Here is a 27787-nt window from a genome sequence, read left to right on the forward strand (position 1 = left end):
AGACGGATACGCGGCGGTCATGTGATTTCAGCATGGCTGTGTTCGCGGATTTGGACCTGCGGGCGGGTTCCGACCTAAAGGCGCTGCGCGGCCTGGTGGAGAACGCAGCTCACCGTGAGTCTCCCCGGCTTTGCGGGCCGCGGTGCCTGCCCAGCCTCGCTGCCCCCCAGACCATCAGGCCACGTTCAGGAGGGACAGCGAAGGCCTGTCTTCGTTCAGGTCCCCGGGGATCTTGGATACGTCCCCGCTAGCTGATGCTGCCGCGGTGTTGCTTAGATCCCGGGCGCGGGAAACTCGAAAGCACTTGGGAGCTGTTACCTAGTTCATCGTTCTTCTCCCCTGAAAACTGGAAAAACTGAGGCTCCGACAGGATGGGAGATTTGCATAGAGCCCCACGGCTAGTGGATGCCAGAAGCCAGGGCTTCCAAGTGTGTAAATCTCCTACACTAGTGCTTTTAGTATCACCTCTGTCTGCCTCCCAGTAGTATCAGAGCAGTTTGGGGAATCGGGCACAGACGGGGAATGCTGTGGAAATTCAGAGAAGGGGCGGAGGGACATGAGGGTGACCTTGTGGGAATGATTTAAGAAGGGGAGGTGGGGCGGGGGAGAGACGTACTAGGCGGGTGGCAGGGGAACAGCAAGGCCAGAATGCTGGCATGTTACTCGTTTGAATCCAAGGGGAGCAAAAGCCGGGAGAGATAAGACCCTGTTTTAATTATTGGAGCTAATCATAACTGTTGTCTTCTGCAAAGTGTGGGGATAGAGAAGTTTAAAAATCAGGAGGTTTCTGTGGAGCATGGCAAGCAATGGATGCTCAATAACTATTTGAAGGAGGAAGGAAAGAAGGAAATCAGACAAACCGAGGAGAGGGAAAAACCACTCTTCTGGCATTAATATGCATTATCTTTTAATATCAGTACCTTGTCCTTCCCATTGGTGTTTAAATAATTTAGAGATAGGAATCATGATTCAGACATGTTTTTGGTAGTCCTGTGTCCAGACTAATGCTGTATAGAGTCTGATAAAGCAAGGCCCTGACCTCAGAGTTCCCAATCTACTGATGGTGGGCAGCTGGGAAGGGGAAGTGAGCAGTGGTGTGAGGGAGTAATTACTCCATTTCTCCCTAGAAAAAGTACCTCTGAAGGAAGTAGAAAGGGTAAAAAGCAAAAGAAATGATCAAGTGAAAAAAGGTATCATGCTAACAGTACATCACAGAGGTCAGAGAGCCCTGCCTCTGTGCCATAAATCATCCATGCTTATTACCTTATTTATTTCTCATGACAGTTGTGTGAGGTAAGTCTGACACCAGTCCAAACCCACAGCCCCTGCCCCGACAGACCCCTGCTCTTGATCTGAGCTGAGTTGAACCTATGTGTACAGGAGAGAGGTTGTTATATTTAACAAGAATGTTCCATTTTTCTTTTCAGTGGGCTATTCGGTTGTTGCCATCAATCATGTTGTTGAATTTAAGGAAAAGAAACAGGTAAAAAAAACAATTTCTGACGTTGATAATAACCAAAATTTACAATTGTTTTTATTCGTATTGGTAATATGGAAGCTGCAGATGAGTATATTTCTTAAATACACTCTCTTGTGTACTATATTATTTTATATGTTAACAGTTGAGCCAATGCAGAGTTTTTTGTGAAGTATTAGGGTGTGGTAGAAGGATTCTTAAAGTTGAATTGATGTTAATTAAATAACTTTCAATAATTCTTAAAAGTATATTGCTATTGAGTTATAGTATTTAGTCCTTTTTATTTTACTGACATGGGCTCATTACTAATTGATTTCCCTCTTAAACATGCTTGTAAATGTGTTTATTTATCTTCAGGCCAACAACTATACCTTATAGATTATTTCAATCAAAAAGCTATTTTTCACCCCACATATCCATTGATGTCCTTAGCTGTTTCTCTGCTCTCCAGCTTTCTTCCATTTTTTTTAAAAAGATTTTATTTATTTATTCATGACAGACACACACAGAGAGAGAGAGGCAGAGACACAGGCAGAGGGAGAAGCAGGCTCCATGCAGGAAGCCTGACGTGGGACTCGATCCTGGGTCTCCAGGATCACACCCCGGGCTGAAAGCAGCACTAAACCACTGGGCTACCGGGGCTGTCCAGCTTTCTTCCTTTTTTAAAAAAAAAAAAAAAAAAAAAAAAAAGTATTTAATGTTTCTGTATATCAGAAATTAACTTTCCAAAAACCCCTTGTAAGTTTTCCATTATGCTTCATTCCATTCACATGTACAATCTAGGGTGACTGTTCATTGTTTACTGTAGGAAATTGAAAAACCAGTAGCTGTTTCTGAACTCTTTACAACTCTGCCAATGGTACAGGTATGTATCTTGTTGTTTAAGGACCATAATAGCTATTCAGAAATGTCCAATTTTATGTAGGATTCTCTTCCCTGCACTCTTCCTCCTCTACCAGTTTTACTCTTCCACAAGACTTAGGTCTTCCATGAAGCATCCTTTTGCTATCAATTCAGTACTTCTTTGGCGATCTTCTTTCCTGAAGTTCCTATAACCTTTGAGTAATCCTGTTATGTAGTTTGACACATGTATATTTTTATTTTGCCAATTATATTATAAATTCCTTGAGAATGAAGAGTAGTTTTTATTGATTGTCACTACCCTTTACTGCCGGTGCCTTTCAGTGACTACTTTTCCACTGATAAAGAAGAAAATCGATTGTTTGTATTTTGAGTTTTTTTGATGGAATGCTTTTGATTATAGGGAAAATCAAGACCAATTAAAGTTTTAACTAGACTGACAATTATTGTTTCGGATCCATCTCACTGCAATGTTTTGGTAAGTTAATTTTTCTTTTTGACCTTGTAAGTTGTACTGGTTAATGTTGAACAGGGTTGTAACAGTGTTTTCACCTTATCCCCTTCTTATATTCCCTGCCCCCAGGCATGACACCTCCCTACTCTCCCTACTCTCTTCTTCAGAATTCATATAGCTTAACAGTCTGTTCTACTATTGACACATTAATATGGATACTACAATTAAAGAGTACTTTGACAACTATTACTCATTGAACTCACATGAAACCAGGCGTAACGTGGGTCCTGGGGCTATTGCTGTGAATAATAGAGATAGAATTGTTGAACTTATAAAGGTTATAGTTTAATGATAAAACGAGCACTAAACAGATAATTAAAAATGTGAGGAATATTTAAATAGTTGGGGGTAATAAGTAAAGGATGCTCTGGGAGTGTGGGGCCCACCTGAGGAAGTTGATGTTCCAACCTGGGCCGGAAGAATCAGTAAGTGTTGTATAAGTGCTGAGCAGAAGAGAGAGTGTTCCCACAGACAGAGTGGATTATGCACAGGTCCTGGATCCAAGGAAAACCTGGTGTTTTCTGGGAAACAAAACAACACCGATGGGGCTGAGCCTATTGAGCTGGCTAATCTGGAACAAGGTTGGGGAGGTAGGTCTGGGTGAGCAATTGGAGACCCTTGAAGGTTTTAACTGAAGGAGTGAAATTATGGTGTTTGCATTATAGGGAATGGATCAGAGGGGTTGGGGGATTTGAGAGGCTTGGTGGGGGGTGGAGGATTGACAGGATTTAATGGTTGATTGGATATAGTCTGATAAATCCCTGGCATGGCTTGATCAGCCTGCTATGTAGATGGTGGTACCATTTCCTGAGACCGGATATAGAAAAAGGAGCAGGCTTGAGGGCATCGTGTTTGGAACGTTATGGATTATTGTGAGAATTCCAGTGGAGTTTGTCAAATGGACAGGTGAGAAAAGGGGTATGGCCCTCAGAAGACTGGTCTAATGAGATACTGATTTGGAAGCGGTCAGTCGCTCTGTAGAGAGTAAATGAAGTCATGGCAATGGATAAGAATCCCTGGTCCATGTGCAGCGTGTAAAGAGAAGTTCTAGGGCAGAGTTCTAAGGAACTTAAGCATTTAATGGTGGAGTAGAGGAGGAGGAGCTAGGATTGGAGGCTGAGGCAGGACTGTGAGAATGGGAAGACAATGAGGAAAGTGAGAAGAGAAGCAAGAAAGAGTCAGCAGCATCAGCAGGCCCGAGCAGGCTAGTGGGAGAAGGGCTCAGACATGTCTTGGTTATTGACAAGGGAAGTTATTGATTGCCTCAGCACAAACCATCCCCATGGAAATGGTAGGGATGTGCGGAAATGCAGGCAAGTGTGTGATGCTGACTTAGCTCGAGAAGTTGGCCCCATAGGAAACATAAGACACAGGGAGGTTAGTGGACAAGAACCTGCTGTCTGGGTTTTGTTAGGTGGGAGAGAGGAGCATGCCTGCCAATGGGAGGACCTAGTGAAGGAGGCAGAAAGTGGGATCTCTGAGAAGGTGAGCAGTTTTATCTTAAGCTGGAGTGGACTTCTCTGCCATAGAAAAGGAATCATCAAGGAAAGGCTGGCCTCCTTCACGACAATTAGCATTACTAAAAAAAAAAAAAAAAAAAAAATTGTGGAAGACAATTTGTGGAAGACCTGGAGCCTGCCCTGTGTCAGCGTGTCTGCCCAGCAGCCCTTCCTGCCTACTTCACATTCCCTTCACTCCTTCCCTTTCCTCCTCTGATTTTTAGAATGCCTTTTCTTTTTACAAAATAAGAGGTAAAAATTTTAAGGGTACAAAGAGGCAAAGAAGAAATATCATATATTATCCCATCATTCAGAGAACACATTTGAACATAAAATTGGCCCTTCAACATTGCTAAGGTTGAGGGTACTGCCCCCTGCCCCATGTAGTTAAAACTCCATTTATAACTTTTGACTCCCCAAAAACTTCACTACTAATACCTTCCTTTTGACCAGAAGCCTTACTAATAGCAGAAACAGTTTATTAGCACATATTTTAATGTTACATGTAGTACATACTGTATTCTTACAATAAAGTAAGCTTGAGGAAAGAAAGTGTTATTAAGAAAATCATAAAAAGAAAGTATACTTATGGTACTGTACTGTATTTTTTTTAAAAATCCACATAAGGTGGGCAGTGCAAACGCACATTCAAGACTCAGCTGCATAGTTTTCCAGCCTTTTCCTATGCATCACATATAATGTAAGTTTGAGATTTTCATTTTTAAGCAATAACTTAAACCTCTCCTTCCGTCAGAGGACTATCAGGTATTTTCTTGCACATCTAGCATTTTAATTTATATCTAACAGTATTCTCATCATGAGTCTGATCTTATGCTTAGTATGTGTACTTCTTGTCTCACACACACACAAAAATTGGTGAGTTCCATTGAGAACCCTTAAATGAGTTCATATGCCAGTGCCCCGCGCACAGTAGATGCTCAGTAAATGTCTGGCAACCTTCTCCACTTGCTTGTAAGAGCAAGAACTGTCCACTTTGATTTTTATATTTCAAGCACAGTTTGGTACATAGTTAAAGTATAACAATGCGGGAAGGTGGGTGATGGGTGGAATCTAAAATCTCATGTGCTTAGGCAGTCTTTTCTGTCAAAAGACAAAGCAGAAGTGGCATTTAAGAGATGTTCCATGATTCAAATATAAGCCAGCCAGACCACTAGTCAGAATTCCATGTGTGCACTCTTTGTTGTACAATAACATTCTTTATGTACTACCAGAGAGCAACGTCTTCAAGGGTCCGGCTGTACGACATTGTTGCAGTTTTTCCAAAGACAGAAAAACTTTTTCATGTAAGTAACAGCGAAAGAAATAGTACGTATTATTTTACGTAAGAAGTCTGATGTTATGCTTTTGCAGGTGACCTGTTTCACTCCATCTGGAAACTTTTAAGACATTTATACTTGGAATTCTGAAATTTCATGAGGGGGTGCTTAGGTGGCATGTGTTGTTTTGTTTTATTTTGTTTTAGTCATCTTGTAGGATATTTGATGGACTCAGATTGAAAGAGACCCTCAGGTTTTCTCATTCTTTACCTTTGCTTCATTCATTCGAAACGTCTCTTAGGTAAATGTTGGTCTATCTACTTCAAAGCTGTGAAATCGCTTTAGTTGCTGCCCTTTGTACTATTCACTGCTGCTTATGAGGGAAGAAAGGTGCAAAGTTCTGTGGCATAAAATATCTCATCTCTGTTCTGGCTTTCTCCTTTGCATGCTCTTAAGTGTGGTCCATGTGCCAGCATGATCATATCAGCCTTTCCGTCTACCAGAAATTCTTCTAAATCAGCCATCTGCTGATTACTGTTCCCCTTTGTGTTCCTTGAACCTTTATGAATTTAATTTCTTTTGTGATTTACCAGGAGGGAAAGTTGTTGAACATGTAAGATCATTTTGACAAGTTGAGAAAGAACACACTGGATATTTTATTTTATTTTTTTCACTTTGCACGTTTTAAATGATTACAGAAAAAGAAAAACCATCAACTGTAATAACAGTTTTTAGGAATATGTTCTACTGTAAACAGGCATAGCTACTTTTAGAAAGTTTTGAATGTTGTCTTTATCTAGATTCAAGAAAATAGCCATCTACTAAAACTATATCCACCAAATGGATACTGCAGAAGAGAAATATACTGATCTTTGATGTTTTAATTTTATAACCTCGTTCATTTTTAAGCAAAATCTGTTGTAAAGTTATAGGAAGATTTTCCTTGAGTTTATCCAGTAGATGGAGCTGTTGACTAGGGAGGCTGATGTGTGATTAAATTTAGTTTTTAAGGCAACTATCAATGCTTAATTGTTTATATTAATTCAAGGAAATAGGACAAATGATCTGTGAATGCTTTTTTTTTTTTTAATTTGGTGACTCCCTTCATAAAATGCTCATTTATATAGTATAGTATAGTATAGTATACTAATAGTATAGTAATTCTCAAGAATTTTGTTTCAGGGATCCCTGGGTGGCGCAGCGGTTTGGCGCCTGCCTTTGGCCCAGGGCCCGATCCTGGAGACCCGGGATCGAGTCCCACGTCGGGCTCCCGGTACATGGAGCCTGCTTCTCCCTCTGCCTGTGTCTCTGCCTCTCTCTCTCTCTCTCTCTCTCTCTCTGTGACTATCATAAATAAAAAAATAAAAAAAAAAGAATTTTGTTTCAGAAAAAGGTGAGTAGGATCAAGTGATTCTCAGTTATCAGAAGCCCCTGTGGAACTTTTAAAAATCAGGCACGTTCACATCTCCACCACTAGAGATTCTGATCCATTAGGTTTGGAGTTAGAGTATCTGTTTTGGGGTTTTTTTTGTTTTTTTTTTTTTTTTTTTCAAGTTTCATAGGAGATAGCCATTCTGTATTGAAACTCTAAGGAAGAAGGTGAGCATATCTACATTAGCAACTTTGTTTTCTTACTGAGTAGTAGCCACTCAATTATAATGTAGAGTGAAAATTGGCAGTGTCCCTAATTTTTGTTGCCCATTTATTTTTTGAATTGACTCTGAAGTGCACACCTGTTTACTTGTGTGATTAGAGAAACAAAATACTTAAAATATAACATGGTGGGGAGGCATACGTTTATATATCCTTCCAAAGACTTCTACATATTTGTTATCTTTAGTATAACAATTCTGAGAATAAGCAGGACAAATATATTTTATTATCCTCCTTTTTTAGAAGAGAAAGTTGAGACTTAGGCTAAATAATTTGCTGTAAATCTGAGGCAGTATATTATATAGTAGAACTAGGACTTTTGGGTTTTAGAATACATTAAAATTTCACTTAGTGACATTATTTTATTACATTTGGCCCTTGAACAACATGGACTTGAGCTGCACAGGTTCTCTATTCAGATTTTTTTCAATAAACATAGTACGGTACTATAAATATATTTTCCTTGTGATTTTTTTTTTTTAATGACTTTTATTGTCTGGCTAACTTTGTTGTAAGAATATGGTATATAATGCATACAACATACAAACATGTTCATCAACTGTTTATGTTACCGGGAAAGCTTCTGGTCAACAGAAATTAAGTTTTTGGGGAATCAAGTTGTATGTGGATTTTTTACTAAGTGGGGTAGCACCCCTCAGCCCCATGTTGTTCACGGGTCAGCTGTACTTGTTTTTCTCAGATTTTTCAAAAGTGTGAATTCAAAAGCATGAACACATGCTTTATATGGTCGGTAGAACTGTAAGAAACACTCTGGAAAATGGAATAAAGCTATAAATAACACACAAGGTATTTGCTTGGAATTGACTGTGCATATATACTCAGAAAGCTACATGGAAACAATTTTTAAAATTGAAACATCTTCCTCTTATCTGTCCACATTTTCCCCTTTCATTAAGACACAAAGCACTCTCCCTGTTTTCTATTGAAAATCAATTTTAAAAGACATTTTTCTTTTAATCATAAAGGTTTTAAAAGTATATCATGGTTTGGAATTGGGTCAAATGCAGGTTTGCTTAATTGGTTACTTAGCAGGTTGTATTCTATAAGTGATTTTATTTGTTTGGTTTTTAAGTAGATTATCTAGAATTTAAACAAGCGTCCCTGTAGACGTGATACGCTAAAACTAAGGTCTCTAAAATGAGACATAAAAGCATACACACGCGCACACACACACATGTTAACAATTAGTGTTTAAAATCAAACCACCTTAAATAACATTGTTTCCATTGGAAATAACATATGATTTTCCATTCAGAGTATCTGGAAGATGTCTCATGGATAAACCCTCCCTCTCCACAGTTACCCTAGGGAATAGAGCAGAGATGAAAGATTGTAAGGGGAGTCCATTAGCCAGGGCTTCTTGGGATGAGAGATGGCAGTGGAATTTGGCAGACAGCATTATGTAGAAGCTTCAGGAACTTCTGAGTTAGTTACTCCCATTTAGGATTTAAAGCAACTCAACAGGGTGAAGAGAATTCAAGTTATTTAGTCCAGTGGTCTTCAAAGTCCTTTGACTTTATCAATTTAAAAAAATACTGAGCTTGTATCCCCAATACATTGTTTATTTTATAAATTATGAGTATGTTCTATACCCGTGTGATTTATGAAATAATGTACACACACAAAATAAATTTTAAGAGAACGAATTAAAAAAATAAATGGAAATAGAAGATGTTTTCTTCTTCCTTCCAAAATCCATGCCTTAACCCTCTAAAAGCACTGGTGTAGAATATGCTCGCAATGCCTGAGGTTCTTAAGGAGAGGGTGTACCTTTCAAAGCAGTGCTTCTCAAGCTGGCTCCACCAGCTTCAGAAGTGACAGGGCTGTTTGTTAAAATGTAGGTTATTAGGCCCTACTTACTACTGAATTTATTCCTGGGAGTAAGGCCTGATCATTTCCATTTTAAATAAATTCTTCAGGGGAATTTATATACACACACACTTCAGATGGAGAGGTACTGTTTATGGATATCTCTCTTTTCTCTGGGTAAGCCTAGCCCTCCCTTGCATATTATTTGTCATAAAGTACCAATATGTATTAGCCTGACACCCAGGGAGGGACTCTGGGGGAGACTGAACTCCCACCCTCCTGTTCCCGTAGTTCTGTAGAATCTAAAGTAAATGTATTTGTAGGTATGTGAAGTTTGGGGAATATGCCTTCCTTAAATCCTCATAAGAGTCCTTGGCCCAAAAAAGTGAAGATCAATTGCTATGAATTCATATGCAACTTGCCAAAAGGTTCTTAACTGCAAATATTATTTGAACATAATTTAATCTGTTTTAGTGATTTAGGAAGTATGTCATTATAATGTAAAATTAGCTCTTATTTTATAGTTCTCTAAATATGTCAATTAAACATTTGGGTTTTTTTTTAAAGATTTTATTTATTTATTCATGAGAGACACACACACACAGGGACAGAGACGCAGGCAGAGAAAGAAGCAGGCTCCATGCAGGGAGCCCGATGTGGGACTGGATCCAGGGATCCCAGGATCACGCCCTGGGCTGAAGGCAGCCGCTCAACCACTGAGCCACCCAGGTGTCCCAAACATTTGGATTAATAGAAAGTTAAATAACAAAAGAATTCAGTTAGAGACATTTTAAGTTTGAAGTATTAGAGGGAGCCAAGTGGAGCTGTCCTTTGTAATTGAATGTTTATTGTAACGTGTACTTACACCAACACAAAGGAAATTTTTTAATTAGCTGCTATAAGCTACATAAGCTGTATATATTTTTTTAAATAGCTATATAAGAGGGGGGGAATGAGCAATACGTAAATTAGAAAGTAACCTAATTTAGCTTTATTCTGGGGAAGAATGCTTAATGGACTTTTTAAAAAATCTTTTTTTTTAAATGAGAAACAGTGATAATAAGTTCAAACAGTACAAAGGGATGTGTGTTGAAAAGTACACTTTCTTCCCACCTGACACTCTCCCTTTTCTCCTGAGGCAACCACTACTAATAGTTTCTGTGTATTTTCTCAGGAGTAATTATTTACATAATCCTTCCTTCATTCATTCCCCTCTTCCTCCCTCTATCCTTCCTCCCTAACACCATGCTTTTCTTTTCACCGAACAGTGTATTTTTTACCTAACAGTGTATAAGACTCCATGATATCAATTAGAGATGTACCTCATGCCCTTGAGGGAGTCTGCATGTTCTGTTGTATAAAGGGACTATAATTTTTTAAAGTAAAATAGGGGGATATTTGGTTGTGTCTAGTCTTGTGATTGGTATTGGAATGACTGTTGTTGCACTAATATTCTTGAAAATTTGTAGGGCATATGGCTATAGAATATATTTCTAGAGGCTCTCTATAGGATACATTCCTACAGGTGAAATTGCTGATGTGTGCATTTAAATTTTTGATGCCTACTTCTAAAATGCTTTTCAAGACACCACTGATTTAAAGACCCTGCAAGTGCCTGTTTACTCATTTTCTTGTTAGCAGTGGCTTACTGAACTTTTGGATCTTTGTTGTTCTGATGGCTTAAAAATGATGACCAGAAGCTGAACTTGTTTTATCTTGTATTCAGAGCTTTTTGTTCATTCTTACCAATTTTCAGTGAGTCTTTTATGAGGTGGACAGCTGTATAGCACTTGGGATGGCCAGATTTTTTTATGAGCCAAGTGTTTCTGCCTGCCAAAACAGCATTACTTCCCAGGCTTACTAAGTTACTGTGACTGTCTAAAGCCAGACAGCCTCTGATCATTGCTTGCTTCCTAAAGCCCTGGAGTAGGGGTAGCAATGACCAAAGTGGGAATTCTGAAGAAAAGAGACAAGATGTGACATTCCCATTACTACTAAAAGTCCAAGCTCATCCTATGGGGGATATTACTACCTGCTCTTTACCTCTCTTCACTCACTCTGCCATTCCTTTGTCTATAGCCTTGATGTTGGTTTGCCAGCATAGCCAACCTTGCATTTTTAATTTGTTCATCAGGCCTGTATACACCAGTATTGTCAGTAAGGCTTATTTTTTTAAAAGATTTATTTATTTATTCATAGAGAGAGAGAGAGACAGAGACACACAGGCAGAGGGAGAAACAGGCTCCATGCGGGGAGCCTGATGTGGGGCTTGATCCCGGGTCTCCAGGATCACACCCTGGGCTGCAGGCGGCACTAAACTGCTGCGCCACCAGGGCTGTCCAGGCTTATTTTTAATACAGTACAAAACAGCCAATTCTTTCTGTCACTATAAATAAAGTAATAGCCAAATCAGAGCCAGATATGCATCTTCTAGCAGTGGTTTGGCTTCTACTATTATGCTCGTAATCTTTTCCCAGCTTTGTTTCCCTGATTTTCCATTTACCCTGTTTTCTTATCTATTCATTTTCTTTTGTATGTTTGTGTTCTTTGTAAGCCATTTCAAACCTCTTTTGGAAGTCAATCCAAAGAAAGTATTGATCAATTAAAAGAACAAAAATTAGAACAAAGGAAAGGGAAATTAAAAGCTGAAAAAATACATTCAGTATCATTTGATTTGTAAGCTCTGCTTTGACCATTTATGCAGACTCTATCTCTTAGAGTTGGAACAAAATGCCATCAGTAGGGCCATGTTAGTATTCCTCCAACCATTCATTAGTCTGATAGGAGCACCAGGCCTGGGACAATGTGTGCTACAAAAATAAAGAATCTGTGGAATAAATGGACCATGCATATATTCCTTTGGCTTATGTTTTTTCTTGAATTTCAGAACAGCTAGTTGCCTCTTTCTGGAAAAATCTGAAGTAACCTTCCAGAAACTGAGCCTCTCTTAGCAACCCATCCTTACGGAGGACCATGAGTTACAGGATCTCTAGGCTCTGTTGAGATGATCCATGGACATACCACTGTGCTCCAGCTAGATTACAGTTAAACCATTCAAACCAAATGTGAAGGAATGGCTCATGACTGACAAATACACTTCAACACAGAACCATTATGATGCCCATGGAGCAAACCATGTCTATTTATATTTATCTAAATCGGGTTTGACTATATCTCCCATTCTAAACGTGTGCCATTTTTTCTTTTGGCTTTACCTGTTTGGGTTTTTTTTCTTCTTGACAGGTTGCTTGTACACATTTAGATGTGGATTTAGTCTGCATAACTGTAACAGAGAAACTACCGTTTTACTTCAAAAGACCCCCTATTAATGTGGTAAGTGTTATACTTCTCTTTCTCCCTGTGAATCTACACAAACCCACATTAACAAGTTGGAAAAGGGGCAAAAGGACCTAGCGTTCTTGAGAAGGAAAAAACGAAGGTTAAGTGATAAATAGGCAGTTTAGAAAAGAGGGTTTTATTTTTGAAAGCTGCCTAAAGGTAGAATGGAAACTTAAAAACTCCAGTAAATTAAGATGTTTCTAAAAGGCCTTACAAACCAAAGTTGATGAAGGATATTTCTTAAGAGGATAGCCGTAATGGCAGATACTTAGTGCCTGAGCACTGAATATTAAGGGGATAGAGCAGTCCAGAAAGAAGAGATAGGGGAAAAAGTATGTTGAGGGATCCCCAGACAGCGAGCACGGAGGGTGGACAACAGGAAGGAGCGGGACCATGGGCAAGGTCCAAGCAACATGAAAATCTGTGCTGAAACCTGCTGGTTCCCACAGAAGCCCAGGGTTACTTTTACAACAACCTAAGAGAGTAGCCATGTGTTCCGGGAAGTTTTTGTTCCTTCTGCAATAGAATTCTTCTCATTACCTTTCTACATAGTTTCTTTTGCTTTTCCCTACCCTTTATCTTCCATCTGTCACACCTTCCTGCCAGTCTTCTTCCATCATAAAGGTGGTGGTACTTCAGATCAGTGGCTGCCAGGTCAGTAGGACTGTCAACTGTTTGCAGGGGCAGCCGATCCTCTGGAAGGGTGAGGATGCTGTTTTAGAATAGCGGCTTCCAAACCTGCCCTCCCATTCTCAAAAACTCCTCTTGAAGGAGACAAAGGGTTTCGCAGATAGTCCAGGTTACATATCAAATCCTGTCAGAATTGGAAAATTAAAAATTTATGCCCTTTCTCAAGATCGAGAACTCCCCTCTTCTGTCTCTATAGGATCACAACTTCCTAGAGCTTTGTTTCGCTGTCGCTGCTGCGAAGGAATTGGCCCAGTGCCAAGAATGGGGGGAGACAGAACATTGATCTATGTGGGGTGCAGAAATTGAATCTGTGTGGAAAAATTTAAGTTGGCTTATGTTCCACCCCTAAAAATATGCTACTAAAGAACTTGAAAAGCAGTCAAAAAATTTTAAAGTCATATATGTAAAGGGAAAACTCTAAACCAGCTCTTTTCTGATACAGAGAGTGCTACCTAACATAAAACAGTATTTATTAAGCTCAAGACATTGTTTTCTATGTTCTTGCTGGTACTTAGAAATAAATAAATAAACCCTTAAAAAGAAAAACCCCAACTCATCACATTTTCAAGTTGGAAATCTATGTTGTTAAGCAGCTCACCTAAGAAATGTGGTAAAATGGAGGCTAGCAAGGAGAAGCCATTCAGCTTATCAGTCACGGGGTTGGGACACTTCTGGTTGATACTCTATCAGATGAGATCTCTGAGATGCTCCAGGTCCCTGCGATGAAAGACAAAACTAATACAGTACCCGAAGTGATGGCAGTCTCATTGGCCTCACATATTATTCCTCTCCAGAGGTAATAATCTCTGTTTAGAAGTTTGCCAAGGCTTTTTACCAGCCTCAAACTACCAGTCTAGTTTCTGGAGTTAGGGGGTGCAGCCACTCTATAAATTGCTTTTAACCTGCAGCTTTGTTACTTTTCTCTTTGTCTTAATGTACAAGGAAAGCCATTTTCTAGACTCCTTTGCCTGAGTAAATCCACATAGGGTTCTGTGTCCTTGGTTGGGAAGAGACGGTAGCATGTGATGCTAAGGCCAAGTCCATAGGATGGACGGACAGCAGTACCCAGCACATACTCCTTATGTCCTACAGCAGTAGTGAGCTTCTCAGTGGCTGTCTTGGCAAGGGTTTTCATTCAGTTTCTTACAAACATGCCCTAACTGTTCAATCCAGATTGTGAGCTAGAGCACACCAACTATGGAGTAGGCCTTTTTAATACCCAGGTATCTTGCCTATAATGGATGCTCCTTAAAATTTGTCAATTAAACAAATATATGTCTAATTTAGTATATCAAAGTGCACTCTGGGGAACATAGCCAAATCCTGCCTGTCATGTCTTCAGCTAGTTGCAGCATCTGGCAGGGAGCATAGACAGGGAGAGAAATGGGGCAGTAGGGCAGCATGAGCAGGATGGCATCAGGGACAGTGGCAGTAGAACCACCCACCCTCCAGTCCCAGCTGTATGTTCAGGAAAACTGCTGTTTGATGGATATCTTTGGCTTAATTCCCATATATTTCAATTTAAGAATTCTGAAAAGTAAAAATTTGACAAGCGAGAGGGATATGCAGTATTTAACGCAGTGTCTGCCTTTTGAAAAATCTGGTGTGAACATTTTACATATGTTGTTTAATAAAAACTAGATGATGGAGTGGAAGGAAAGGCTGTGCAAGATTATTTTTAGTATTCATCTAGTATAGAAGTAGGCTGTGGTGTGAACTGGTCAGGAAGCAGAAAAGTCCCTATTTATTTACCAAGCATTTTTCATTTGAAAGAGAAAACTGGAAACATGAAGCTAGCTTACTGTTTAGGGTGAATAAGTATTGTACGGATATGTATGTATTATTTGTATCTAATATCTATTATAGATATGGAGCTGTGTGATTACATTAAAACATGAAAATATGTTCACCGTGGAAGTATAGAACATGTGGTAAATGTGGGTAACAGTTAAGTCTTAAGTCCCAGTTTTTGTATGCCCTGTGGACTTGAGAGTAAACTTGTCTTTGGCCATTAAAAGTTGATAGGTTGGCTTTATAAGGATCACTTTATTGGACATAGATCTTTATTTGGATAGGATTTGTACCCTTTTCTTTTGTGGTGGTGAAAAGGAGGAACATTAATTCATTAGTCTTTTACTTAGAGGCCTTAACCCATGTGACAGTTGTCAGCTCAGAAGGTTAGAGGCATACAAATTTTCAGTTACAAGAAGAATAACTTCTGAGGATCTAATGTGTTTGGGTGACTGTAGTTAATAGTACAGGGTCGTGTACTTGAAAGTTGTTGAGAATAGATCCTAAGCATTCTTAAAAAAAAAAAAATTGACTACATTAACTATGTCAGGTGATGTATGTGCAAATTATGTGGATCTTAGTCATCATTTTACAACATACATGTGTATCAAATCATTGGATTGTACACTTTAAATATGTACAATTATATTTGTCAGTAAATATAGTTAGAAGACAAAAATGTTAGAAGACAATGACGGTTACGGTTATGAAGGAGGGCCCAGGAGCTAGAGCAGCACACCAGAGCACTCCATTTATACAACTTAGAGCTCACAGCGCCTCAGTTGTCTTCATCACATGCTTACGGTATCACGTGCATGATATCAGTTATGTAATTCCCTCTAAAATCTACAAACCTCTTCTAGAGTCAAGTTCTATGGAAATTACAGCCTTATCATGTGAGAGTTGGGTTTCAAAAAAAATTGAATTCAGCGCCTCTTCTTGGACAATCAGATGACTTCTCATTCCTTATTCTATGGTTTAGGCACTTTCCAACCTGCTCTAGCCCAGCAGCTGTAGGGTGGGTAGATGTGAATGATCTCCATTATGCAGATGAAGAGTCAAGACTCAGGTAGTTTGTGGCTCACACTTCTCTCAAAAGCTGACTTGGAAATTGCATTCAAGCTCTGATTCTAAATCCAATGTCATTTCCCACTGGGAAATGCTATTTAAAATTACTTTACAGCAGAGCTCTTTGTTAAGCATAGACTAACTTTGTATTTCAAAACATGATCTTTAGGAATTCAGATTTTGAGAATTTTTTCTAAGCACACATATCTTTATCTTCCCTTTGATTTTTTTCAGCGTTACTGCCATTCAACAATGACTTCAAGTTTATGGAGTTATTTCAGCGTTTATATGTGTTACACTCCCTGATGTTTTCCTCTCAGCACTTCCTTTAACTATAATCCATTTCTGTCTTTATGATTCAGTTAGTCCCCACTGAGAAATGTCCAGTAAATAGTGCCCGAAGCAGTGAAGTTGTTCTAGGAATCATGCCATATATACTTGTGTTGGGTGTGAGTGCTCTATAAACTTTATTTTTCATCACACATATTGTGAACCTCAGTGTGTTGAGTGCTTTATCGATCCAGTGCTTAGAGCAGTGCTAGCAAACTTGGTGGTACCAACAATTTTTGTGTGGCAGAAAAAAAACAAAGAAAGTTAAAAGACTGGTGAAAATATTTTCATATGTATCAAAGATAAAAGTTTAATCTCCCTAATGTATAAAAAGCTCTTAGAAAATGAAAAGCTAAAAAACACGAATGAACAATCCTCAAAAATGGGTTAAGAATGTGAGAAGACATTTCACAGGAAAGGAAATCCAAATGGCCCTCACAAATGGAAGATACTTAAATTCATCAATGGGAAGAATTCACATTAAAATCACCTAATTGATTGGCACAAACCCGGGAGTTTGCTGATACAGTCTGCCTTAAGAATGAGGAAAAGCAGACATTCTCATACGTTGTTGTAACATGTAAATTGGAAAATCCTTATGGGGAAGTGGATAATTTGGCAACAACCTTTAAAATTACAACTGCATGTGACAGGAAGAGCACAGGTGTTATACTATATGTTGGCAAGTCGAACTCCAATAAAATACATCTATTAAAATAAAATATAGCTAACTCTAAAATAAATAAAATAAAATAAAATTACAATCGCTTGACCTTCTGACCTTGTATATTAGTTTTCTGGGGCTGCCATAATAAAGCACCACAAACTAGTTGGCCTAAAACAACTGCAGTTCATTGTCTCACACTTCTGGAGGCTAGAAGTCTGAAATGATATTATCAGGAAGGGAATCCCGGAAGGGAATCCTTCTCTGCCTCTTCCTGGCTTCTGGTGTGCTGGTAATCTTTGGTGGTCTTTGGCTTGCAGCTATATGACTCCACAGTCTCTGACTTTGCCTCACAGTGTGTTCTTCCTGTGTTCTGCCTGTATATCTCTGTGTCTTCACATAGTCATCATTTTGTGAGGACACCAGTCTTGGGATCGGGTCCACCTTACTCCAGTAACCTCAGCTGAACTAATTACATTTGCAAGAGCCTTGTTTCTAAATAAGGTCACATTCTAAGGTATACAGAGGGTTAGCATTTCAGCATACTTTTTAGGAGTGTGGGGAAGGGGGACACAACTCAACCCATAATACTCAGCAATCCCACTTTAGTGTTTATTCTACAGATAATATTGAAACAACCCAAAGCCTATTGGTAGAGGCTTGGTTAATTACATGCCATAGCTCTTTAGTGAAATACCATTCTGCTATAACACAGAATGCAGAAGTTATGGAGCTGACATGGAAGACCCCTCAAGTCAGACCAAAAATATGGTAGGCTACCTTTTGGGTAAGAGAGAAAAAATAATATATATTCATATTTGGCTTGTGTTTGTATGAAGAAGAATAAGACTGTACTGGAAGAAGACACAGAAATGATTAGAAAGGGGAGGTAGGGATGGGGCCAATGTGAGCAGAGGTACAAGTAAGACTTCATTGCTTTCTTATGTTACTTTCATTTGTGAATTAGATGAACAAATTACGTGTCTTAAATAATAATTACCAAAAGGGTGTTGAATCCTTTTGAATTCAATAAAGAATTTTTATGAAATTAACAGAGACTCTGCATATTGTCCTAGTAATCAACTCTCTATTTTCTTCCTGTCATTTTAAGCTTTGCTTAGTTCTTGGAATTTTACCACCAGTCTTTATTGATTCAAGTATTACACACCTGCCCTTGGCTTGTAGCATCATTATAACTGTTATTTCTCATTAGTAAATCTGATCATCTGCCTATTCCAGAACGTTGGTCAGAGATGTGAACAAAAGCCAATCAGGCAGACACTGTCATTCTTTATGAAGAGGCTGTTATGAACTATGAACAATCATTTGATGAGCTTAAAGCAATTTACATTAGAATGGTCTTAGAAGCAGGCCCAGGTAATGAATCTGTATTTTATCTATCTAAAAAATTTAAAATATGGTATTATGAAAGATATTCACAACCTTCAATAGTGCATTATGTATAATTTCTCTGTCTCAGACTTTTCTTAGCTGTTTAATAGTGAACTTGATTAATGTACTAAGAGCAAAATCAATTAAGCTGATAATTGTCATTCTCCTCCCTCCAAAAAAAAAAAAAGGAGAGAGAAAGAGAGAGGAGTTATTATTTTTATTTCAACCCCAGGGGGGGCGGGGCAGGTAAAATTTTAGATACTGTTAGGAATACTTTATGACCTGGTCTCCCACTCCCAGTTCAGTGTATCATCCACATCTTTTATTTCCCCTCTTCTCTATCCTACTGCCTTGTGTTTTAGTTCAGTAAATAGAATGATGTTGAAAAAATGTCAGCTTCTTTGACTAATTAGTAGTTTGGGTAGAGAAGTAGCCAAGGGAATAGTTGAGAATATGGCTGAAGGAAGTGTTTAGGTTTATCTGTTGAATAATTAGCCAAATTCATCCTGGTTTCTTTTACATGAATAATCCCTAGTGAATAGCACTATTTACATAACCTCTTTTCCAGAAGCTACTATTTATCTACTCAGAATATAAATATATTAAACACTCTTTGCATAAAAGGCAGTTGTGTGTTACAAAGAAGTATCTTGACACCAGCTCTCAAGAAGTGTATCACACAGGCAGGGAGACTGAGGTATACTTCATGGCACAAAGAATATCAGACATCATTCCCAGAAATAATCAACACAAGCCCAAGGATTAGAGGTGGGAAAAAGTTGTCAGGGAAGGTTGCAGTATGGAAAATAGCATGTGAATTTTAACTAAGATATGTAAGGAAATCTACAATAAAATCTCAGAGCCTTAAGGCAAGAGGAAAAGTTAAGGAAGAGAAGATTGGGAGATGGGAGAAAGGAAATCTCTCTTCCGGGGGGGGAAGTAGGAGCCTTCCACGTATACCTGAGTTAAATCAAGGTGGGCTGCCGGTGCTGGAAGAAGGCGGGTTTTTCCATTCCCTGTGAACATTCAGGAGGAGAGACCTCCAGCAGCACAGCTGACCACTCCCAGCTCATCCTCTGGGTAATAGAAACTCATCCGCCAGGCACAGACTTGGACTGGCAGCCCAGTACTGCCTGGTTTGTGTCCGCTGTCTTTCCTTGGTTCATTCAGAAGACCACTGCAGCCAAGTGACTTGGCCTTGCCCATGCTAGCATCCTTCAGATGCTTCCCCCTGCTAAAATGAGTGCTGCCTCCAGTCCTAAAGACCTGCACAGTTGGCCCTTCCCATCCTTCTTAGCTTCTGTTGCCACCACAGGGGGCCCCCGGACTCTGTCTTCCCCAGCCCATGACCTCCTCTATGAAAATGCTCCTTTCTCTACTATTTTCTCAGTCTCTTCCTCATCGACTCCTAAACTCCTCAATAGCACTAATTAGCACAGTTGAAATGTTATTTTTTTGTGCAGTTATTTGGTAGGCTCCCTAGTAAACTATAAGCTCTGAAACAGGAGGAACCTTGTCAGCTTTTGCTCACCATTTCCACACAAGGTTGGCTGAACACATATCTGTTGTGGATGGATAAAGATACTGAGTTGTTCCTCAGAAAAGATGGACAGTATAGTGGTAGATTTCAATTCTGTTTCCACACGTTCCAGGCTGTTTTCTTACCTATGGATGCCTACCTATTAAGAATGCCTTAAGAAGGAAAGAAGTTTCTTTTTCTCATGTAAAATACCAAGTTTGTCTGGTGAGCTGAATGAAATTGTCAAGAACCCAGGTTTCTTCCATCCATGAGCCTAGCCAAAACTCAGGGACTCTATTAGTAAAAAAGGAGGGGAGAACAGATATTGGGGGGAGTTAGCTGTCTCTGCCACAATGCCTTATAAAGATATCATAAGGGTTAAATAAGTACATGAGACTCTGTTAGCACAGTACCTGACACATAGTACTTCCTTCATTTAATGTCTGTAATAACTGACTTACCTGAGGGGCCTTCCCATCTCTGTTCCTAGAGCTTTTTCAGCTCTTCATTTCTGTCTCTTCGTTCTTGGGTCTTATTACTTTTCTTTGGTTTATGTGTTTATGAACAGTTTACCCTAAGTGTAGGGAGCACATCTCCATTTTCCTTTTAATAGTTCAGGGAAGAAGAGGAAGGCCCATCTGCCACCCCACTGGGACTTTGCTCTCCATAGCCTCCTCATGATTCCTGTTTATATAAAGTCAGCTTCCCTACAGCTGAGAGAAACTATTGATCAAATAGAGCCACACGTCTGCCTTCTCCTGTGGATGGTGTCTTCAGGCATGAATCTGCTTTTGTTTAAGGCTATACCTTGACATGCAAGAGGTGGATGGTGGGGTTGAGGAAGGAGATGAGGGAGAGTCTTCATGAAAATAAAGTAGGACAGCGTGTGTTTATCCTGGACACTTTATTTTCTTTATCTCCCGTGAAGGCAGTTGACCGAGGTGTGTGCTTTGAACTTGTCTACAGCCCTGCTATCAAAGATTCCACAATGAGAAGGTACACCATTTCCAATGCCCTCAATTTGATGCAAGTTTGCAAAGGAAAGGTATGGTTCCCTAATTTCAGGGTGTTTTCAAATCTAGCAGTTTATTATTATTATTAACATTACTGGAATTGTTTAATTGATTCCTTTTCCTGCAAGCAGAAAGTTCTCAAGGTCCAGAAACAAGTTATGCCATGTCAAGGAGCCCTGCAAGTTCTAAAGAAAAATATCAAAGGAAAAAAAATGCAAGGGGGGGTAGGGTGGGGAAGATGTGTTGAAACCCTTTATCTTCCAATAAGGAATTTGTAGTTTACCTACCATGAAAAGAATGGTCTCAATAACACTTATTTGTCATCAGTAAACTGAATTAAGATTATATGACCTTTTCAACTAGTTTTTTAAATGAATTCATCTTTTGTAAAATCTGGTGGAAAGGCTTATTCTGTTTCTTGTTATATAGGCTGCTGTTGGTCCTAAGGTCTTTCTTTGACTTTGATTCCTTCCCTTATCTTTAAAAGAAGTTGGTATTTGTAGAGCCTTAAATGTTAAAAAGTGATTACTGGCTATATGTATTAGAAGACTTTTCAACTTTTTTTACATTTATCTGAGATTAATGTTGATCACTCTCTATTTTGCAGAATGTGATTATATCTAGTGCTGCAGAAAGGGTAAGTCTGGACTGACTACTTTGTTTTCACTTTTCAAGTTATAAAACTTTGAAACACTTCTAGAGGAAAAATGATTAGTAATGTAATGAACGCTTATTGCCTATTTTCATTTTGAACTGCATGTGCTCACTGCAATTGCCGAAGAGTAAAATGTATTTCCATTTCTCTTGGTCTGCAGGTTTATGTGAAGTTTTTTCTTTATGCTGTTACAAAATGCTTTTAGAGTTCTTTTAGAAACTCAAGAAAACCATCAAAATTATAAGGACTTAAATTGGTGTAGTTGACTCCTTTATTTTTTTACTACTTAAGCATCCTATTAATTTATTACAAATGAAATCATTGAAATGTTATGAATAACTTCTCTCCTATTTTTTGTTCACTTTATTTTAGCCTTTAGAAATAAGAGGCCCATACGATGTGGCAAACCTGTATCCTTTTATGTGTTATAAGTTGTTGAAGTATTATTTTAGGAAATTTGGAATTTGTTGTGATATTATAGTTTAACAAGGTTTTTTTTTTTTTAATTTTACTGTAAGTTTACCGATTAAAACCGTCAAAAACAAATTACATACTTTGTAGAGTTCCATCCTTTTATTTTCTGGATTAAGGGTGAAATAGAAAAAGGGGAACAGGGACTCTATATTATAAAAGCTTAGAGCGAGTCTCTCCATAGATGCCTGTTCCATTCAGGCTAAGAACTGCTGTAGAATAAAGGTCTGTCTTGGTATGGCCAGGTCAGCTGGAGTTGGCAGTTATTCTGTTAGTCTTGTGTCCTTGTCTGACACTGGGTTGAAAGCTTTAATGACCCCACCAGAGGATTGCTGTTTGGGCTGTCTGAAAGTGATGCCAAGGCTGCAGTGTCGACTAACTGCCGAGCAGCGCTTCTGCACGGAGGTGAGCCAGTTCTTTCAATAAAAAACACCAAATGGCCCTGTTAGGAACCAGTCTTTTTAAGTCAGACAATGGAGCCAAGTTTACTTTTACTCTCCTGCTCTGCAAACTCCTTTAGGACCATCTTTGCTCAGCCTGTTTTAACTACCTATCAGTGCTTTTCACCCTTTAGGCTTTACTTTGTGTACTCTGTGAAGTGAACACAGTCTGCTTTACAGAAATGAGTATCGAATGTGTCTTTCAAGCTCTGCATGTGTGTCCCTGTCCACATTTTGGGAGGCTTCCAATCTCCCTTTCTCCCTGCTTCTCTCCAGAGAGGCGTGCTTCTCCTGTTGAAAATCAGTTTTCAAGAACTAAAAAATGAAAAGTTGGTTTCAAGCCATTTTAGGAACACAAAAGTAGCAAATACATTTTAACAAACTTACAAACTCAAGTAGTAAACTTTTCACATTTATTACAACTCATTGTTCTTTTTCTCATTTTTCTTTGTTTACATGCTCAACTATATGCAGACTGTATATTTTTTACTCACATTTCATTAACATATATCTATCTCCTCACCTTAATTCCACTACTTAAAGCCACTGAACTTCTTACTAATTAGATGATAAAAATTAAACTAGAATTATTTGATATGCCAAGATTTTAGAGAATGAAAATAGGGTTTTATTAAAAGAAAAAGATTAAGAGATGCCTGGGTGGCTCAGTCAGTTAAGTACCCGACTCTTGATTTCAGCTCAGATCATGATCTCAGGATCGTTGGATCAAGCCCCGAGTCAGGCTCTGTGCTGAGTGTGGAGTTGGCTTGTCCCTCTCCCTCTGCCCCTCCCTCCTCTTCTCTCTCTCTCTCAAATAAATAGATATATAAATAAAATCTTCAAAACCTGCTGTCTCTGTTCCTTCACTTGAAAGAAAGAAAGAAAGAGAGAAAAAGAAAGAAAGAAAGAAAGAAAGAGAAAGAAAGAAAAATATTTACACTTTGAATATGCTGTTTTATCTTCATTCTCTCTGTGATTTTTAGCTCTAGTAGTAGTGGTCACAAAATGGTTTACTTGCTATCACCTAGATGAATTTTAAACTTCAGAACAGGGCAACATGTAAACTAGGTTATCTGGCATATGAATAGGTGAGTTATTTAGGCCTTGTGTTGTGTCTGGATTTTAATGATCTGATCTCCACTTGGAAGAACTGATTCCTGTATTGACTTACCATAACTTAGATGATTTTGTTTCTGTTTTCAACATTTTTAGTTTGAGATTATGATATAGCCTAGACCCCATCACATAAGCTCTGAGAATGGCCAAATTAATTAGGACTTTATCAATATTTTCTTGAAATTAGGGAATAGTTGGTTCATGCTTTGGTTGTTTTGCCATTATTTTTGTCTGCTTTATTCTTTTTAAAGATTTTATTTGAGAGAGCGCGCACAGGTGCACAGGGGTGAGACCTGGAGAGGAAGAAGCAGGCCCCCCACTGAGTAGGAAGCTGGATGCAGTGCTTGATTCCAGGACCCTGGGATCATGACCTGAGCTGAAGGTAGACACTTAACCTACTGAGCCACCCAGGTGCCCCTATTTTTGCCTGTATTAAATGAACATAAGGAATCATCCAGATTCTGGATAACAATTGGTGTTCCAAGGGAAACTAATAATAAAATATAATAGGAGGGGCGCCTGATTGGCTCAGTCAGTTAAACATCTGCCTTCAGCTCAGGTTATGATTCCAGGGTCCCGGGATCGAGCTCTACCTCAGGCTCCCTGCTCAGTGGGGAATCTGCTTTTCCTTCTTCCTGTCTCCTAACTTGTGTTCTCTCTTTCAGATAGATAGATAGATAGATAGATAGATAGATAGATGGAAAAAGAAAAGGAAAGGAAAGGGAAAGGAAAGAGAAAAGAAAGAAAATATAATGGGAATAATGTGAAGTTCTGTATTTGACTTCAAAAAACTCACCTGTTCAACAGAGGAGATATATATATATTATTATATATATAATATATATAAGCTTTTATAGAAACTAAAGTAAAGGAAGCCTTACAGACTTTAGGTAGCATTACTATTCACCCTTTTGTGACAGTCCTGGTTTTAGTTAACATTGGGATCAATATTAGACTGCAGTGTGGTGGATTCCAAAGATTGCTAATTCAGCCTCAAGTTGTACTAGAAGAAATAAATCTGAAGCAAGGGGATTCCAAGTCTCATGATTACCCTCTACACTGATGAAGTCCCAGCTGGCATGTGTATCATCCCAAGTGCCACATTTTTAAGAAGGACAGCAGTGCACTGCACCACTACCACAAGATGGTTAATAGAGTCTTAGAGGAGACCTTATCATGAGAGAGATTGTCAGAAGCAGTGCTGGAATGGATACCTGGAAACTGAAGACTTAGGACACACATTAGCTGCCATTCAACACTGGAAGACTCGCTATAGGGAATCAGAATTATGTGGGGCCTTCAATGTTCCAGAAACGAATGAATAGCAATTCTAAGGAGGTTGTAGAGAAGGGACAAGGGAAGTTGGCATTTTAATGACCTTGAGAGAAGTTTGTCCCTTTTATCAATTAAAATGCTTTCAATAACCAGCAAAGATTTAGTAGACTTGGAAAATTAACCCTGATAAATGAGAAGGCAGTGCTTATGTAATGCTTTAGAATTGACTTTACTTTTATTACTACAACAAGGAATAATTCTTAACTGAATTTATGTTCATGTTCTTTTGATTCTATCTTCTTTGTAGCTGATGGACTTCTCTCTCTCTCTCCTCCCTAGTCCTTCCTTATTTCATAAGGACTAAATGTGGATATTTTCATGGCATCATGGCCCTTCACAAGCTACCCCTCCATCCCCATTTACCCCTAATTTTTTCACATTCCTTCATAGCAGTTTATTGTCATCTTAACTTACTGAGTTCTTTTCTCTCCATGCCTTTGCAAAGGAACCTTTTCCTTCTTCTGTATTCCTAATGTCACTTTTGTTATGATACCTTCCTGATTCATCCAAGCAGAGCTTTTTCCTATGGGTGCTACCATTCCTATTATATTTGCCCCTAATGTGCTTTCATTCTCAGTGTGTGGTGGGAAGAAGCACTGTGGCAGGCATCTCAATGTCTTCTGTAGATGACACACAGCCTGGCCCAGTAGTATATTTTTAGCTGAAATTGGATAGATTTAAGTTGAACTCTGCTGCCAGCCTGACCTGATACCTAATAATTCCCATTCTTTATCCATTGTCACTAATATATGAGAGATCAATAAACATGTGAGTTTGATCTTCTCATTCACTCAACAAGGATTTCTTGAACAGCTGTTAGATAACCAGGCATTGCTGGGTGTTGACAGTACAATATGATTGATTCTTTGGAGGTACGTTGATGACTCAGTGAGAGACTCAGATATGGTATGTGCTGTATGATCAAGTAAGCACACGTAAGTAAGCACACCTTAGGAGGGATGCAGTTGGCTGTCAGCTGGGCTGTTTTGATTCATCTGCCTTTCTACCATACGTAAGACATCTGCTATACCAAAGCCTGTGACTTGAGTTCTGGCTACACAAGATACCACGCACAGACCATTAGAACCTGCCCTGCAGTTTTACCCTTTAGAATAAATTAGATGTGAATAATATACTGATATATATATACATTGGGGGAAAAGGGTAATAACAATGAATAGCATCAGTATCCATAGCCATTCATTCTGGTTTTATCATTTACTAATGTTGTAAGTCAAAGTAACATGGTGATACATGTTAAACCACCTCTTTTTAAATCATGTCTTAACTTCAAGCCCTATGGTTTCCTTGTTTGTTTTACAGAAACGAGAAAAACTGCTTTTGGAATTATTTCCACAGTGAAGAAACCTCGGCCATCAGAAGCAGATGAGGATTCTCTTCCAGCTTGCAAGAAAGCCAAGTGTGAGGGCTGAAAAGAATCCCCGGTCTCTGTCAACACTCCCTTCTTCCCTTTGATAATCCATCAGCCACAACAGAAACAAAACCTTTATGACTTACTATTTTCATTCGGAGCTAGAACTCAGCAGTCTATAAAAACAGTTTTATATTCAAGCCATTAAAATAACAAAACCTAGTGAAGCAGTAAAAAAGAAGACTGCCCACTTAATTAATTTAGATATATTTTGAGAGAAAGAGACAAGTTTATTTATTTTTTGTGTTAAGTGATAAAACGGCAGATATAATTGAATAAGATATTTCAGGAGGAGACTCCTTAAAAATGTTTCTTCTTGGGCAGCCTTGGTGGCTCAGCAGTTTAGCGCCGCCTTCAGCCCAGAGTGTGATCCTGGAGACCTGGGATCGAGTCCCACATCAGGCTCCCTGCTCAGTGAGGTCTGCTTCTCCCTCTGCCTGTGTCTCTGCCTCTCTCTCTCTCTCTCTGTCTCTCATGAATAAATAAATAAAATCTTAAAAAAAAAAAAGTGGAATGCATCTGCATTTAAAAAAAAATTTCTTCATTTAAAAATACATGCTTTGCTGCTTCACTTCATATACATGGCTTATTATTTTTTTAATCTTACCATTCAAAAGGGGTTATTTTGAGGCCTACGAAGACTTACTAAGGGGTTGGCTTTTAGTTGACTTATTTCTATTGTAAGCCTGTCCTTGTATTCATCAAGTCAGAGTTCTTTCTGTAAACAATTGCTATAAAATTTTTGGAAGGAGAGAGAAAAGTATATGTAAAATTACACATGGCCTCTTCCTCTGCTGGTTTTACCTCCATGATGTTCTTGAAATAGAATTCCCTCCTTTGATTGGAAGTCTCTAAAAACCTAATACTGATTTTCCTAATAGTAGTATTAAAAATATCAAACCATTGTACTCAACCAACTCTGAAAAAAAAAATTTTATGTAGCATAATCATTCAGTTAAATGGAAGTAGCCTTTTTTGCAAGTGTCTGTATTCATGTTATATTGATATAAAAAAATAACTTCAGTGAGAAAAGCAACAGTATTCTGAGAAAAAAGATAATTTTTAAAAAAGCTTTATATCAGTCTCACTTATGAATATAGATTATTAAATAAAATATTGGTAAAGAGAGGACATTAAAATAATATACCATGACAAGTGAGATTTATTCTAGGAATATAAGGATATTTCAGTTCTTTTTAATGTACTGTATTTCATCATATTTATTAATCAGATGAGAAAAATCAGAATCCTTTTAACCGGTGCAAGTAGGACATTTGATAAAACTTACTGATTTTAAAAATAATAAAAACCTGCCACAAAACCAAGTAGTAGAATATTTCACACACACATATGTATGTCTATATATTTGTATATTGTATGTAGTAAGCATGATGTCTCTAAGAGCATTTTTGTGTGCCTTC

General features: G+C 38.5%; 1 protein-coding gene across 2 annotated transcripts; it reads left to right on the forward strand.

Annotated features, from left to right (window-relative positions):
- Nucleotides 1–16: 16 nt before the first annotated feature.
- Nucleotides 17–26516, forward strand: RPP30 (ribonuclease P/MRP subunit p30). Of its 2 annotated transcripts, none has more exons than XM_055334431.1 (11): nucleotides 17–114; nucleotides 1428–1483; nucleotides 2286–2342; nucleotides 2742–2816; nucleotides 5584–5655; nucleotides 12355–12444; nucleotides 20833–20949; nucleotides 21525–21554; nucleotides 21945–21982; nucleotides 22369–22448; nucleotides 26258–26516. In XM_055334431.1, the coding sequence occupies exons 1-11, from the start codon at nucleotides 33–35 to the stop codon at nucleotides 26365–26367; spliced, it is 807 nt and encodes a 268-aa protein (XP_055190406.1). In that variant the 5' UTR covers nucleotides 17–32; the 3' UTR covers nucleotides 26368–26516. The 2 variants fall into 2 exon arrangements, with proteins under 2 accessions (XP_055190406.1, XP_055190407.1); XM_055334432.1 differs by lacking the exon at nucleotides 17–114 and adding an exon at nucleotides 123–428.
- The last annotated feature ends 1271 nt before the right edge of the window (nucleotides 26517–27787 follow it).

Source organism: Nyctereutes procyonoides, unplaced genomic scaffold, assembly GCF_905146905.1.
Source record: "Nyctereutes procyonoides isolate TBG_1078 unplaced genomic scaffold, NYPRO_anot_genome, whole genome shotgun sequence".
Classification (NCBI taxonomy): domain Eukaryota; kingdom Metazoa; phylum Chordata; class Mammalia; order Carnivora; family Canidae; genus Nyctereutes; species Nyctereutes procyonoides.

What these genes read in the sequence shown, in the direction of transcription:
- RPP30 (XM_055334431.1), top strand. Translation starts at nt 33, where the DNA reads ATGGCTGTGTTCGCGGATTTGGACCTGCGGGCGGGTTCCGACCTAAAG. An exon ending in AATTTAAGGAAAAGAAACAG is followed by an intron (nt 1,484 to 2,285) that starts GTAAAAAAAACA and finishes TGTTTACTGTAG; the next exon opens with GAAATTGAAAAACCAGTAGC. An exon ending in AGACAGAAAAACTTTTTCAT is followed by an intron (nt 5,656 to 12,354) that starts GTAAGTAACAGC and finishes TCTTCTTGACAG; the next exon opens with GTTGCTTGTACACATTTAGA.